At 40.1% G+C, this 16,831-nt stretch overlaps 1 protein-coding gene across 12 annotated transcripts in view; it reads right to left on the reverse strand.

The window, feature by feature from the left end:
• Nucleotides 1-2,428: 2,428 nt before the first annotated feature.
• tjp1a (tight junction protein 1a) overlaps nucleotides 2,429-16,831 on the reverse strand; it is a 99,654-nt gene continuing 85,251 nt past the window's right edge. For 5 of the 12 annotated variants that reach the window (XM_061037074.1, XM_061037057.1, XM_061037066.1 and 2 more), the window contains 14 exons: nucleotides 15,511-15,593; nucleotides 14,970-15,180; nucleotides 14,110-14,210; nucleotides 13,669-14,019; nucleotides 12,519-12,770; nucleotides 10,499-11,314; nucleotides 10,253-10,335; nucleotides 9,884-10,057; nucleotides 9,647-9,753; nucleotides 9,176-9,435; nucleotides 8,657-8,811; nucleotides 8,351-8,571; nucleotides 7,423-7,566; nucleotides 2,429-4,275 (listed from right to left, as the gene is read on the reverse strand). In XM_061037074.1, the coding sequence (XP_060893057.1) occupies nucleotides 4,181-4,275; nucleotides 7,423-7,566; nucleotides 8,351-8,571; nucleotides 8,657-8,811; nucleotides 9,176-9,435; nucleotides 9,647-9,753; nucleotides 9,884-10,057; nucleotides 10,253-10,335; nucleotides 10,499-11,314; nucleotides 12,519-12,770; nucleotides 13,669-14,019; nucleotides 14,110-14,210; nucleotides 14,970-15,180; nucleotides 15,511-15,593 (3,053 nt within the window). In that variant the 3' untranslated portion in view covers nucleotides 2,429-4,180. The remainder of the gene's footprint in view (nucleotides 4,276-7,422; nucleotides 7,567-8,350; nucleotides 8,572-8,656; nucleotides 8,812-9,175; nucleotides 9,436-9,646; nucleotides 9,754-9,883; nucleotides 10,058-10,252; nucleotides 10,336-10,498; nucleotides 11,315-12,518; nucleotides 12,771-13,668; nucleotides 14,020-14,109; nucleotides 14,211-14,969; nucleotides 15,181-15,510; nucleotides 15,594-16,831) is intronic. The other 7 variants (XM_061037126.1, XM_061037091.1, XM_061037124.1 and 4 more) reach the window with 4 other exon arrangements.

The following is a 16,831-nucleotide window of genomic DNA, read 5'->3' on the forward strand; positions in this document are numbered from 1 at the left end:
GTATCTATTTGAGTTTATTTTTGGACATACACATAAAAAACAAAGAGAGAAGAAAATAAAACGTAAAAGGAGACAGAAAGTTGGGTAAAAACTAATATGTACAAACAATGAAAGACATCAATAAGATACACCTTGAGCGGATTGTGCTTTAAGAATGACAACAACAAAAAGTATTTCATATCACCTGGAACCAGCAGAATGATTTGGGATTTTTTTGGAAGAATTATTTCGCCTGATCTTCCCAATACGGTATAATTAAACTTAAAATCACAAAAAAATATTTTGAATTTAATAGAATTCAACGTGGACAGGTTCGTTGCAGATAGTTTATGATATTTCAACACAGTTTCAGAATAGAAGCAATAGCACCACCCTCTGGCCATTAGGGGTAACACGAGCATAATACCGCCATATCGCTTTGTTATTATTTTATTAAAGTTGACCAAATTCTTCAAATTCGTCTGCTAAACAACAGCGGTGACAGAAAATTGTGATTGGGGGATTTATGGAGGAGCTTGGTTGTTTGTTGTCAGGGCTAATGTTTTTTATTCAACAGAGAATCGAGATCCAATTATCCTGAGTGAATACTTTTAAAAAGGCAGGTTAGCCTACTTACTTTACAAAACAAAGGCTAAATATAACAACAACTGTGGACTATTCATATCCAGTTAAAAACCACCACGAAACATACCTAGATTTACAAAATACTTGACTATGAATAAAAATGACATGAGAGCAAGTTACTTTGGAAACCACAGAGCACATGACAGAAATAACTCACATAAAGACAATAACATAACTTACATTATTATTGTAGGTCAAACCTGGCAGTGCTCTACGTCGCCGTCCTCCTTGTCGTCTGAACAATCCTCATTCTTTGGCATCACATTTTTTTAACTCCAACATGTTAGCAGCAAGCATGTCATTGCTGGAATTAGCCGTCTCTCATGCTGCCAACATTATCCCCTTCCCATGTTGTTTTTAATCAATAGCAAAAGTAGTAATTATGAGATTACTAAAATAAATTGTTTACTTATTATTTTCAGCACTTTTTGTTGACCTTGGACCCATATCTGTTTGAGTAATGGATGTTGGTCCTACACATACAACAACACTTCAGGGAATACAAATTCAACAAAGAGCAGCAGCAAGGCGGTTGAGTACAGTCTGTAAATGAAACATTAAGATAGTGTGAATATATCACAGTGCCTTTCAATACATATTTATTCACTGAGATATATTAACAGAAATGTTCTACCACATAATCACAAGAGGATTGCCCCCCTCCCTCCTCCTCGAATCAGCTGGTATAATATGCAAATATTGTCGTTAAATAATTATGATCATTAGATGAGGGCCTGTCGCAGGTCGGACTGTCTGGTCAAACAGTTCAGGGACTGTCTAGCTTGGTTTACCCCCCTGACTCAAGGTGTGAGCAGTTCATTCAAACAGGGATTTGTATGCTTCAGAGTTTCATTTAGAGGTTCAAAGAGGTGAAAGTATTTAATATTTCACAAGACCAAGAAACCTTAGTCACAGAAAAAACTACACAAGATTTCCTTCCTTTTATTTTTCTATTTAATCATCTGTGGACTTCCAACTTATGCCGGGACTTTCAAGTCGAGATCACGTATCCTACATTCTGCTAGCCTCCTTAATTGACACATTTTTCTTTTGTTCATTTTTTTTGTAAAAGATTGTGACCAAGAATATTTATGAAACATAGGCTACAATTCAAAGGAATACTTTAGGCTCCTATATTGCAACCACAAAACTTGAGGTTGCTGATGATAAAGTAAATGTGATTTAATGTGAACTAAACGATTATTTAGCTTACTTAAACAAACAAACAAACACTGGGATGTTTTGAAATATCAGTTTGAGTCTAATCAAATTCTCAGCTGAAGGACATTTATAGCTAAGACCTTTTTTTGCAGAATCATTCACAGCTCACCTGCTCCACCTAGCTGTGATACCTAGGCCATGACATTCAGCCCAAAGTTAAATATAATGTAAATATATATATATTTTTAAATATGCTAAAATCTCTCACCGTAATTGTATTTCATATTTTGGCATGTGACAAATAAACCAGTTTGAACTCAAAAGCAGTAGATAGTTTAGGAAAATGAGAAATTTTTGCTTTTGCAGTACATGCAAGTCCTTTTTCAAACCAAAATGTAAAAACATAAAGTGCTTGAACGAGAGAAGTTGTTTTGTTCTTGGTCTTTTCAGTTTTAGTGTAATTGAGACAACACCACAAAATGTCATCTCATCTGTCAATTCATGCTATTTCTTAAAGGAGCAATTAATGAATTTGGTTCATACATATCCTAAAGAAAATATCAGCAAATAATAACCACAGCTCCGTATGAATGATGAGAGAACCATTCAGCTCTAGTGGAAAATAACAGACCTTCTTACAGACTTTACTTTAAAAATGATTTTATTTATTAATAGGTTGGTATACTTAAAATTGTGTTGCAGAAGAGAAAAAAAAAAGTCAGCCACACGTGAAGAGCTAATATCCAATTAAAGCCGTGTTATATCTAAAAATAAAATGGTACTGGTGTGCCATACATCATATATTGTCTATTAGTACAAAAATACATTTAAGGGCACACAATACAGCATCCAGTATCACAAATCAGTGAGGGGGACACTTTGAGAGCACACCCTTTCAAAAGAACATGTTTTAAATGTGTTGTAGCCCGTGCACATTCCTCATCCTTAAAGAGCCATAAAAAGACTTTCTTTGTGACCTCATCATGGGGCGAATTTATCGGTAGAAAAGGTGTGATGTATTAATGTCAGGTTACAAGTTCAAAGGCTCGAGGGTATATCCAGAATACAAAGATAACCACCGTCACTTTCTTCCACTTTTTAAAACAAGTTTTTCTCTAAGTTTTATACAAAAAAAAAGACATACAAAAAAGTTCATTTACAAACAAAAGAAACAAGGCAATATGCTAGCTTTATTTACAGCTGCTTCTTTTCTCTTGTTTTTTTTTTTAAGTAATGCATAGCAGATAAAAGAAGAGCATACCTTTGTTATCCTTTATCAACTGTTACTGTGTGCTAAACCCGTTCATTTATACAGTGGGTTCTCAAAGAAATGGCAAAACAAATGACATATACCATAATTTATCATAACTTATTTTTTTCATTGTAATGAAAAGTGAATAATCTGCAGATAAGGCATCACTGCTTATTTGTGTGAGTGCAAGAGTGCACTGAGAGAGAGAGAGAAAGAGAGAGAGAGAGAGAGAGAGAGAGAGGAAGATAATAGAGAGAGAGAAAGAGAGAGAGGAGAGAAAGAGAGAGAGATATGTGAGGAAGAAACTGAGGACCTGAGTAAAGAACATGCATAGATCTCCCTCAGGCTGGAAGGAGAGACTCAGTAAGAAATTAAGCTACATGATATTACTTTAGGAGAAAGAAAGAATAAAAAGTTATGAATGAAGGAAGAACGTCTCTAAAAGTGTGCTGCTTGGGTTCATTTCCAGCTTTTGCCAACTCCTTTAAAAGATTCTCGAAAACATCATTATTACCTGACGACTGTCTTAAACCTTCATTTAAAGGTGGAAAAAACATGTTCTTTTAAAGTTACTGAAAAATAACAAGATGTTGACTTGTAGTTGAGTTCATAAGTACTTTTTTTTTTTTTTTTAGTAAATCTTCTCTATTCTACTATATATACTGTATGCATATATAGCATAAATATACCCACACAGATCTTTGAAGCCTGTATGCTGCCTCAAAGGCCATCCATCTATATTCATGTAAAAATGACATCGAACATTGCCTTACAATATATAGTGTCAATCCTCAGTGGCATGGGGCGTTGCATGCATTATTGGTTTCATTTCACATCAAAAAACTTCAAAAATGGGGAAAAAGTTCAAAGAACAGCTTGTAACCTTCATCAGTGTCTTGCCTTCATCTGTGGTTGCAGTAAACAGCACTGACCGGGTCTTCATGCTCCATTATGTAGTGTGTACGTATAATTGGAGTGCGTCTGTCAGTGTGTGTGTGTGTGTGTGTGTGTGTGTGTGTGTGTGTGTGTGTGTGTGTGTGTGTGTGTGTGTGTGTGTGTGTGTGTGTGTGTGTGTGTGTATCCATCGTCTTCATTTTCATAACCCAACATGACTCCACATTCAGTAACACCTGCCGGTCCATCTTAAAAGTGGTCAATGAGCACAGAGACACAGTTGGCTCCCACCAAGTAGTTGGGGTCTCCGGGGATAGACTTGTTCTGCCAGCTTTTTGGGTCACCTGCAGACGGATAGACAGATGGGGAGGAGGGTGGTGAGTGAGAGAGAACAGCTGCTTTTTCTGTCAGATTCAAGCTGTCAGATGCTGTGCATTTCATAAGCATTACTTTACCTACAACATCCTCTTAACATGGCTAAATGTATTCTACAACAAATATTTGTTTAATTTGGAAGCAGCACTGACTGCATGACTTGATGCATGTGTTCTCTGTAAGCCATGTAAACAAGTATACAATGGTGTGTTGCCTATGTCCAAGCATAGTTACACGAAGAACTAGTAAAAGCAATTCATATTTTTATTGAATGTCCCTGGCCTCTTGGGACTGCAAATTAAACCTCAAGTAACTGGGAGGTCTAAGTGTAAGTGTAATTGTAAACACAGAGGTCTTTGCCAAGAGGAGCATTCCAGTAATCAATCAGAGTATAAAGAGAGTCAGAGCAACAGAGGCCCATCATCTACAGACTATAAATACAGCCTCTTGTCAATCTTGTGCTAAACGCTGAGTGATAAGTGAGATAAACAGAGGGATATAACCACAGGACAATCTTCTGTTCTGGTAAAAAAAAAAAAAAAACATGTGGAAAGTAGAGAGCCAAAAACATGTATTAGATTCCCTTTTTTAGTTCTAAAGAAATATGTTTACTCTCACAATACTAATGAAGTTTTATGATGAATAGTAGACTCATATTACTTTGCACCTATAACATTGACATCAACACTCTCTGTATTTTTGAGGATTGCTTTTTAAACTCAACATTAATAAAGAAATTAAATGTAACATTAAAGTACAGATGGTCACTTTCAGATGTGAACTTAATGTAGAAAGAGAGGGCTTGCAGTGACAGTCACAACAACGTGAGCATTTCCATCACACGTGCAAGCCGCAGCAGGCCAGAGAGGAAGGTGTCACGCACAGGTACAGGTAGGCAGTGTGGTCCTAGAGTTAAACCAACTGCCTCCTTCTGCCCTGAGGCTTGTTTCCTTTTTGGAAGAACCGCAAAACAACAAAACTCTTAACAAGAACATAATTGTGTCTGGATGCTCGGGGGCTTTTTGCATGAACAAGCTAGTGATGGTGCCTTGAGGTAAGGCCCCATAACAAGCCACTGCCAGCCTGGCTTCAAATCCGTCCCTTTAGTCTTCATCACTTTCTTTCTCTCTCTCTCTCTCTCTCTCTCAAACACAAGTCTGTGAGGGAGTAAATGTAGCCTTGAAACTAAGCAAAAGTCGCCCATTGTTATAACAAATAAAATAAGTATTCTCTCAACTACAAATTAGATTTATATCTGAAATATGTCTTTCCTCTCATTTTTGTGATGTCCTCTTGTGAGACTACAACAATAGGTGTTCATTTTACAGGTCTTAATTCTTGTCTGGTAAGCACAGGTCACATGTCATTTGTGCATTTTTCATAACTAAATCAGGGGGGCCTGGCAGAGTAATTCTTTGTCTGATGTTTCATTAAAAAACAAAACAGTCAGTTAAGAACATTTAATATCTATTTCTAATTTACTATTTCAATAACGTGATACTTCAAATCAAATTCTGTTTTACTGTAACAGAAGTCACCAGAGCTTAACTGTACTGTAGTGATCAGATCCCTTCCTACCTCTATAGCTCTATTTAATCACTAACAGAATAACACACAGGAAATACGCAACAAAACGCAGAGAATTTGAGCAGGGAAGCAGAGTGAGGAGAAAACCACAGAGGGGAAAAGAGGAGGAGGAGGAGGCTGGAGAGTGGCCTTGCTTTACAATAAGAGGATTACAACGCAGCCTGATAATCCTCCCACAATTCAGCTGGACAACAGAGTGAGCTCCCTGCTCATTCAGCCCTCCAAAGTCTCATCCTTAAAATGAGGCTAATTAACTGCTAATCCTGACCATTGGCAAAATTACCACTGGCTTTGAAGCTGACTTGTGAGAAAGAACACTTTTAGAAACAGGACGGAGGAAAGTAGTTTCTTTGTTAGCTTTTAAAATAACTCTCTTAGAAGGAGTTCAACTTTAATGAAATATATTTCTATTATGTTAGATTTTTGCTCAGTTGCACGATAGACTAAAGAGAGCTGATCCAAAACTGATGTGATTGGTGCGACGTTCTCTCTCTATCTAAATTCAGCCATAAAGACATTGATGTTGAATATAAATTTAGAAAATTCACAACCAGTACTCCCAAGTGTCTGGTTGTTGCTTTAATGGAAATCCTATTGGTACTTCTTTGTTAGTTTGTTAAATGCTTGTTGTTGTACTGTGCCCATGCGTCACATCTCAAACAGAGAAATTGGAGTGGAGTTCTGTGTACAAAAAGACCGAAAATGGCAACTAACAGATTAATACCCGAGTCATCAGGCACATAGAGCTTTGTATGTTTCATCTATTTGCAGACCTATAATTCTCTGTATGCCTCCTTTTAGCAAATAAACTGAGGCGTGTCTAAAAAAAAACAAATGAACAGGAAAACTTTGGCATAAAGAACACTTAGGAAGACAGAAGCTAAATTTAGAGTGGTATTCTGACATGCTCACACAATGTCTTTTGATAGCGTTTTGCAGAATAATGACGGACATCACTGGCTATGACTGTGTCCCACTTTCCAGGAAGAGCTTAAAAAAAAAGCTGTTCTTCAGGTCAGGCTTTGGGTGGCTTTGTGAGAAAAATCACTGAGCAGAAGGACATGCACTACAAGTCTACTCGATGAAAATAAAGTGTTGTACAGCCAAGGGGGTGACACATGAATGTTACATGAAAACAGAAAGACTTATTAAGGTGATTTAGAGTTGAAAATCAAAAAATAAGAAGTGCAATTAAAGCAAGTGAAAAGAATGAGGAGATACTTTTGTATACACACTAAATTAAAAAAAATAATGATGCAGTGAATGAGAGATTCAATGTGTGAGTTAACCAGAACAAATGATGAAAATAATCCAACAGAAATCATAATTATGAAAGAAGTTTTACCCCTAGATTGATACTAACACATGGTTAGGTTGACCAAATACATAGTTTTAAGTTTTTCTCAATTGATTTTTAATTAAGAAAACCAAAACTAGGGGTAAAAAATGATTCAAAAAGTGACCCACAACCCTCAAAATTTCACACAGCCAGCCCAAACGACCCCGGAAGAACAGAGAGCACAGCATACCCGACGAGGAGTCGGAGGATTTTAGAGCAAAAGACCAACCATCAGGGGTCATAGACGCACAGTGAGGCAAGCGTAGCTCCACAGGCTTCAAAAACTTGAGGCCATGAGGTCCACACATCACCAGAGGGCTGAGCAGAGTCTCCCCTGGAAACACAGAAACAAAAAGCAGTTATATATTCAGCTCAGTAAAATAAAAAGTAAGATCACATACAAGCAGTTCCTGAGATTATTTGCTGTTTTCCCACACTGTGCTCATGTTTGATATCACTGGGAATATTACGCATTATGTCAGAACGTGGGTTTTGAGTCCTTTTGTTGTCGTTTAACACTTTGGATTAAGGTTGTATAATTGTCAATAATTTGTCTCTTTGATTTTTTTGCTCAATATTATCTGGGTTCAGGTTTTCACTCATGCTCTCAATTTCACTGTCAGAAATATTAGACTGTTTGGAGCAATGGCGTCTGACAACTACACAATCTGGAGATGACCGCTGGATTGAACTTTTGTAGACTTTAGCTTAATAAATATAATAAATGAACATCTGGCATTGACAGAATGTTTAATCCGTCTAATGTAAATTTGATAAAATTCAGTGTTTCCCCTAGGTTTACAGGGTTGGGGGGGTGGGGACAAGCCGACACGGCGACACGACGACACAAACACTTGAAGGAATCTTGATGTTCATGTGTTACTTTTAATGACAGCTGTCCTTTTCTATCGGAAAGGTATCCTTAAATGACTTCTTTCCCTGATTTCCGACTCTATCCACTATCCTATCTCTACAATAAAGGCACAAAAAGCCCAAAAATAAATCTTAAAAAAAATATATATATATAAAAATATATATATATTTTTTTTTTTACTTGACCTTCAGGGGGGGCGGGCCCTAAAACCCTGTTTCCTTCATCCCCTCATCTTTAAAGTTACCTTTCTCCTTGTCGAGTGGTGGCAGGATGCTGTTGTCTCTGCAGACCTTGAAGTAGATCTCCTGCTCCACACCATCAGGGATGGCACCCTGTGGGATGATTATGCTAACACCTGTCTCAATGGAGCTCAGGACTCCACCGTTAGCATTGAAGATTCCTCTAGCTGTCGCAACCACTGTGTGGCCCTCGTCCTCATCCTCGTCATCATCCAGGGCACTGGGGCTGGAAGACAGATACCTTTACTGTCATACTCTCGTGTCCAGCACAAAACCTCAGATTTCATCTGTAGTCAGACTGAATTTGTTACCTCACTGGAATGGCCTTTGGCACAGCGTTAATGTTATTATGCTGGTTTTTGGAGCGGTGGTCCATGGTGCGTGTGAAAGTGTCCAAACCACTGTCATGGTCTATGTTTTGAGACTGTGGGGGGATCACGGACTTCACTGGGCTGGTGCTCCGGCCCTGTTGAAAACACAAGAGGGTTCATACAATGTCAACGGAAAATACTCAAACCTGATTGTTTGGAAAAGTAGGATTAACTTTCCTTTGGGAAAGCACAACAAGACACACAGCAGATTTGTATTTAATTGCAGTTCTAAATAGGCGAGCCAGCATTAAACTGTAGGCATAGGCAGAAGCAGCTAAGCTGAGTGAGTTATTTAATGAACCACCTCCAACAAATGAAGACAATGATTCATAGATGAATACATAGATACATCAACAAATCTGGGCACAGTGATATGTTGAGTATCTTAACTTTCACAGCTCATTATTATCAAACATTTTTAAACACTTTTTAAATACCTGTCCTGCCAAATCTGCTTACCTTTGAGGCAGTATCCAGCTTGTCGTTGGGAAGAAGGTTGTGGTTGAATTTAGGACTGTCGAACATGCGTGCAAACGGCTTGGCAGACGTTGTGTAGGGCTTGGGTGCATAGCGGTTGAAGGTGGATGCTGGTGGAGCCCCACTGCTAGTGACAGTTTTTGGAGGCTGTTCACTAGTTCCATTAACTGGAGATTTCTCAGGGAAACTCTTGTGAGGCAGGAAGTTGGTCTGGACAGTGTCCTCTCGCCCAGAAGGCTTGGCTAAAGAAGAAACAAAGCCAATGGATCAGCCAAAGATGTCTACAGTATGTGTCAATAAGTTTGAGCGTCTGTACGTTTTTTCTTTCTTTGCATTTAGGAAGAAACAGAAGGAGTGTGTCTCTCATTAGACAAAGTACAGACTGATACAGCTCACATAAAGTATGCATATTCATGTAATTACAGACTTGTAATGGATAAAAATAATGTTCACCTTCAGGTGCAGGTTTGGGCAGTATTGCTGGTGGCAGAGAGGGCGTCACCTGGGGAACTGGTTCATATTTTTTCTCCACTGGACTAGGTTTTTCCAGTGTCTCTGTCCTGTATCACAGACCAAAACAATTCATTTTGAGATACACGGCAGATAGGACCAGGGCATAGAGATATAAAAACCATAGAGGATAACATTGGGTTCAGAATGCTAGGGAATGCGGATGGGGGCGAGCATCACCTGGGGTAGTTGTTGCTTGTTTGTGCTTGTGGCTGCGGTTTGTTTGGAGCTTGGAGCTTGTCAAAGTAAGACAGCTGTTTCCTGTAGTAGTCCTCATCCTCATCCGGGTCATAGTGGTTGGAGCGCACAATGTCATCCGCCATTGTGGACTGAGGCTTCTGAGGCGCTGGAGCTCTGTGATAAAAGAGTTGAGCAGGTTATATGCAAGGCAGAGATGGTGAGAACAGAGCAGGAGAAGATAAGAGGTTATACAGGCAGAAGGTCAAAGTGAGGGTGCATAAAATAAAAGTGACTATAAATGACTATTTTAATTTCAATGTTACTCTTACCAGGGCAGGTGAAAACAGCTTATCTGCAGCACAGGCTTACCTATATGCTTTCTCTTGATCCAGATTGCTCAGAGAATTTGCTTTAGGGATCACTCCACCTGATTTCAACGGCAGGTCTGCTGCCTATAGAAGCAAAAACAATGAACCTCATCAGTAAGATTAAAACATAGGAATGCTCACCTCTACAGTGCTAAATCTCTAGAGGAGGCACATGTACAAGATCAAGAGTACCTGCTGTAAGTGCATTAGCTGCCTTATGCAATGTATATAGAGGCAAACCACTTACCCTGTTCCCAGATGAGTCTCCTGTATCTCTGGCTCTATCGACGGACACAGAGCGTTTGTTCTCAAACATTTTGACCCTCGTCAGGACTGACTGCGGCCTCAATGCAGGGTCATCTTCGTTTGTGACAGGCTTTGGAGCGTCTGCAGGTGATGGTGAGGGCGCCTCTTTGGGAGGAGGCGTGGGGCTGGTTTCAGAGTTCACAGGGATATGGTCATACTGCTGAGGTTTGTAGCTCTTCTGTTGCGGTGTTGGTCCCTGGTTATAGGCAGGCCTCTGGGCTGCAGGGTCTGGTGAGCGAGTGGCTGAGGGGTACGTGTTCAGGTGAGAATCCTGGTTGTAGTGCATGTCAGGCCCTGGAGCAGGAGGTGGAGGGTCGTCATAACGGACCGGCCCTGGACCTGTCGGTTTACCGTAACGAGGTCGCCCATCGAATCCGTGTGAAGGTGGGGGCTCATCGTAGCGGAGAGGGGGGGTGTACTGGGAGTCAGGGCCCTCACCATATGGCAGGCGGGGATCGTATCCCTGGGAGTTGGCAGTAGAGAGCGGTTGGCTGTAAGGGTTCCACTGTTGCTGGTCGTAGTGAGGCACACTGTTCTCGAAGGGCAGGTTAGAGTCATAGTTTCGGTACTTTGGATCTGGGTAACCACCTCCGCTGCTGATTCCACTGCTGCTCACATCATACCGACTGGGTGGGTGATCATAATCTCTGTATGGCTGCTCAGGGTGATATCCCTGCTGAGGGTTATAAGTCACAGGCTTCATGCTGTGGCCAATTCTTCCTGTGTTATCTGTGCTGTATGGATCCTTCTGAAACATCTACCAAACAAAAAAAACAAAAAAAACAAGGTTAACAACTGTGCAAACCACATATATTTGATATACATAATTAGACATACAGAATTCAGTTAAATCATGGAAAAGAGAAAATTGAAACAAGTTTGTGAAATTAATTGCAGAAGAGGAAACAAGAAAGGACAGACCTGAAATAGAGAAACTGAGAGGGAGGGGTTACTGGTCAGATAACATTGAAGTTTAAACAGAAATAACTGCACAGCCAAACACCCACTGCAGCTTAAGAAAAACCCAAATGTATCACTGCAACTGGAAATTAAACACTGAAACTAAATTAATAAAGGATAACAAAGTTGATAAAAAAATATATATACAACAAAACAATGGGATTCATTTTTCTTGCCTACAAGCAAAATGTTACCATGGTTTATAGAAATTTCAACTTAACTACTCATCCGAGATCTTTCCCAAAATGAAGTGTTAAGAGTTCATTTGTGGTCATCAATGCTGCATTCACAAGGGAAAATGTCTCCCACTGTCTTGGTGCAGTTAATACAACTTAAACATCCAAAATAATTAACTTTACAAGCACATACTCACTGTACAAAAACATGTTTAGGATCTTGATATTTAAGAAGAAACCATTAATTATCCATCCAATTCCCAATCAAAGAATTAATTGATAGTTGCCAAAGGCTTCTTTTCAAATGCAGTGAAAATACAAATACAATTGGTTGGTGGAGAATTATTGGCTGCTTTTACAAAGAATTCAGTCTGCACTGATAAATAAACAAACAGATCAGAGTAGAGAGTTTAACAGAGAATGAGGCAAACGCACAGCCATGCAGAGAAGATAAGCAACAGTGAGAGCCGCAGGATTTTCCACTGCTCCACATGAAGGCATATAAGCACAGCCATTACGTCCAAGCTCACTGTTGTTTACCAGCATTTGCTCACTCTCTGGCACATGCACACGCACGCACACACACACACACGCAAACACACACGCACACGCACACGCACACACACACACACGCACACACATCTTGTTCTCTTCTGCGTAGCACTGTGGTCAGCAGACATGCAGGACGGAAGGAGAGAGAGAGAAGCGTTGCAGCAGGAGGTAGGTAGGTAGACAGGCAGCAGTAGCAGCACAGGAGGTCAGCCAGGTCAGACCGAGCTGAGCTGGGCCGGCTCACGGAGCGTCCAGTGACGATCAAATGGATACCTTTGGTTCTGAACTGTCCGGTCCAGACTGTAGAGGTTCTGGCGTGACGCTCTGAGGGGCAAGCTCAGGGGTGGGTCTCCTAAGGGAGCCAGCCTCTGGGTTGGGGCTTGGCTGCCTGTGAGGAGCTGCAGGAGACTCGTCAGGGCTCAGACCCCCTACAGTTTTTACAGTAACATCCACAGCAGGGGGCACTGTTTCAGCCAAGGGCTCAGGCTGCTGGGGGATGCTAGGGACAGCAGCGGCCTCTGCTTTCTGTGAAGTGGTTCAGAAATGTTTAATAACGCGCTGACACACTGCCAGGCAGTACTAACAAGAGTTACTTCCTTGACTGCCCTTCAACAACGGTTTGCTCTTCACTTGTGCCTACAGCAACCAATCACCCACCTCTACATTTAATGATAACTGTAGATCAAACGATGACATGTGGGAGTTAGGAATTAGTAGCAGGACAAGTTTTCATTGTTAGAGTTTACTAATTTGTTTTAATACTATGGTTACAATACAGTCGTTTTTCCCCTTTATGTTCATTAACACATCACTGGTCGAAAAATGTTTAGCTTGGGGACTAACATCAGCCAATCGGGTTTCGATAAATACATTTCACAGGAAAACTGGATTAACACTGGCATTTCCAACATGCAAATAATACTGTTTTGTGATATATCGTCAAAGTCCCAATCACAGGTGAAACAAAGGTAGGAAGTGCACATAGGTCAGTAGTAGAGTACTGGTACAGACACTTAGACAAACATAAGTTTCTATTCCCAGTGACATCAGCAACAGTCACACCAATAAGACAGCTTGTGGTAATACAGAGTACAAGAGTAACAATAAAACTTATCAAGGTCTTCTACTTTTCAAAAAATAAAAAACACGCTCACAAATATCAATCAACAAACACATAAGGCAAATTGATAGAATAAGATCATAAATATAGATTTATATATCATATACTATAGTTTTTATATTGCGATTAATACCTGACCACAAAAATGTGTTACTTTCCCACTGATATTATTCAGTAACAGTAGATAGACAGAATAACTGTAAAAATAATAAAGTGCCTTCAATAGCGCTTCCAGAAAACCCTTCTAACGCATACCACGTCCTCCAGACAACAGGGAAGACGGGCAGCTCTCAGAAACGCTACCTGCTGCGGCGCTGGTGCCTTGAATCCTGCCGGGTCGATGCGGTTCAGGGGGTCCAGCTGCACCGCGTGCTGGTAGCCAGCGTAGCCTGGAGGCTCCTGGATGACAGGTGGATCCTCACGTACGGGCTCAGAGGAGCGGGTGATGGCGGGCTCCGCGGGAGGGCCCACATCGTCATTCAGTGTCTCGTCCAGCTCCTGGTCGGTGTAGGCCCCACCCTCCGTGTCCGTATCCTCATAATCAGAGGTGTGGCGGCTGTCGGTGCTGTACATTGAATACTCACTGCCTGGCGCCGAAAGGTAAGACAGGCGGTCATCGTGGATATCCAAGTCATCTTCTGCTGCCCCATCAGCCTGGGAAACAAAAAATAAAGCATGAAATGGAGTGAGATAAAATATATTTTTTGGAGTGTGTATGTTGTGCATTCCAGTCTTATCTCTTACCTTGCCCTCTGAAACCCACACAAGCTGGTTCTGCTGCTGCTGAATTGTCTCTTTCAGCGCTCCAAACCAACCGTCATTCATATTGTTCAAGTTAATGGTAGCTGAATACACAAGAGGGAAGGGCAGAAGAGAACAAAAGATATCCTCCAATCAAAGACGTACAAACAATGACTATATTAGTGATAGAGTGAAACCATCAAACCAAAATGATTCTTCTCAAAGTGCACATCAGCACATAAATGCTCTGCCGTTATGTCTGTCTGGACTCCGCAGTAATTTAGCAGTAGTAGTTTTGTAGTAGTAGTTAAAGCATGTAGGACTTCATAAATGTTACCTATGCTGTTTGACTTGGAAAAACCCAAGTCACTAAAGGCACATAGAATAAATGTAGTTATATGTAGGTCAAGATTATCAAATAATTGAAGTCTCACCATCATCCCAAAAAGGAGACAACAGAGCATCTAAGAGGTCAATCACCTTACTGCACTCTCTCCCCTCATGAGTCACATGTTAAATCTGTGTTTTCCAACATAGCTTTCAAATGAAATCCAGTTGATACAGATTAAGACAGAGATGCAGCTAGTTGTGTTAATTCATTGATGGATAGAAGTTTATGTGAATAATCGACTGCATATGTGTGCTGCTAAGACTGAATGTGAAACATTTAATATGCTCTGTATCTTTATTCATAACAATGCTCCTGACCCCTTGACAGAAAGACTGCTTGCTGAAACAGGGACCTTGGAGTGCTCTTTTGTGATGGCCTGTGCTGAACAAGCATTTGAAAGAAAATCTGACAGAAGAATCCATCTTTCTTTCTTTCATTCCCTCCCCCCCTCTCTGTCCCCCTATGGACTCACTGGTGAAGAGGTGGTGGTTGTTCTTCCTTAGTTTGAGAGCTCGTTCATAGAGCTTTCTGGCACTTTTCCTGGACTCAGGGCAGAGGCGGGTCCTCATGGTCTTGACGCCCTGTTTGGTGTCTGGGTTGAGAAAAACAACAATCGGATACCACTGAGCGTAGTTCAGACGGTCCACAGCGTTAGGAGTGATGTCCAGCACTGCATGCTTGTCCTTAATGTAGAGAAGACAAATAAAATAAGACTGTCAATTTCACTGTAAAATTGCTTATATTTGTAGTATTTCCTAGATGTTTAAATGTAAGCAAATTTTCATCTTTTTTTCCCACATATTGTATGCAGCTAAGTTTCAAACCAGCATACCTAAAAGTGTTAAAAAGTACAATACACCAGGTGGCAGCAGTGAGCTACATGTGTTTATCACTATGACTTGCTGCCATCTTTTCATTACAATAAACTTTACACCTGACATCTGTCAAAAGATATTCATATTTCTGCCTTTTGACTGAACATTTATCAAGAGCGCATGTCTAGTTTGTCTCACCCGATCGATGATCTGTTTGATCGTGTGCAGTCGAATGATGCCGGTGCTTTTCTGGTCGGTTCCTGCATCCCTGGGTTCACTCTCTATGGAAGACAAACAAGAGTGAGTGCATCACATCAGCACGAGACAAACAATAACAAAAACAAGCAGTGCCCCCAATTAGACATCCTTGCAGCGTGCAGTTGTCAACTCCCATAAATAGCAGTTAAATACAGAGTAATCATCTGGATACAGGAGAGGACAAGTGCACGTTTATGCGTTTACAGCTGAAAGACAAGATGAGGACAGCAGCCAATTCATGCAGAAGTCATCAGGTATCTTGTGAAGATTAAGAATTGTGATTGCACCCCCATGTGACGGTATACATTATGGTGCAGGAAATGTGTTATGTGAGAAAAATTTATATGGACTGTGCACAAACAAGAGAATGGGGTTCATTTGGCATGAATGAGAATTCAGTGTCATTATAAGCCTCAGGGTAGTAAGCAAGGATGTATGGATGGGTTTATGATTCACATAAAGATAAGCAAGAGTGTCCTGTCAATACACACAAGGTTCAAAAGATGGCAGTCCTTTCACCGGGATGTTTAGTGTAGTAATGACTAAAACACATCATCAGACCAAACTCTAATCTAAAAAAAAACTGCACTAAACTACTCATAATATTTTTTTTAAATAGCAGATAAATGTAGCCATGCAACAAGTAGAAGATTCAAGCATATGCAGCAGCAATTTAAAATATTTAAAATCGGGGATTCAGTCCTCTCACTGTTTATAAAAAATGTATGAGCTTCATTGCATTATGAAAGGTTAAACAGACACACGCACAAACAAACCACTTTGTGTCATGTACAATGTTTGCTGTGCTCTTGTAGAGTACCGCTGCAGCTGTACTTAGATAGTTGTGTGAATTGTGAGCTATGAAATGTTCCATTTGTTTACACTTTACAGTAATACAATGTTACAACTGATATTTATTTATTATATTATCCCTGTGTCTGAATCATATGGCATGAGATATGTCTTAGGATTTGAACACAGGCAGATGGTTATTGTTCGAGCTGATTGAGGAAGTTGATGACGGTTTAATGTGATTTCATAAATACTTTGTGGTGTGTTATAATGGATGTTAAAGTGGACATTTCGTCATTGAATGTCTATGAGCAAAGCGTTGCTAATCATTTTAGCATGTTGTATTTGACTGACAAAATTAGCAGAAAACATAAAAACAGGTGTCAACTGTTTGAGCCCCAAATAAGCGAAAATTCCATGAAACTTCTACATTATTTTAAAATCAAATGAAAGTTTTGTTGAAAAGCAA

The sequence above is a fragment of the Labrus mixtus genome, chromosome 1 (genome assembly GCF_963584025.1).
Source record: "Labrus mixtus chromosome 1, fLabMix1.1, whole genome shotgun sequence".
NCBI lineage: Eukaryota > Metazoa > Chordata > Actinopteri > Labriformes > Labridae > Labrus > Labrus mixtus.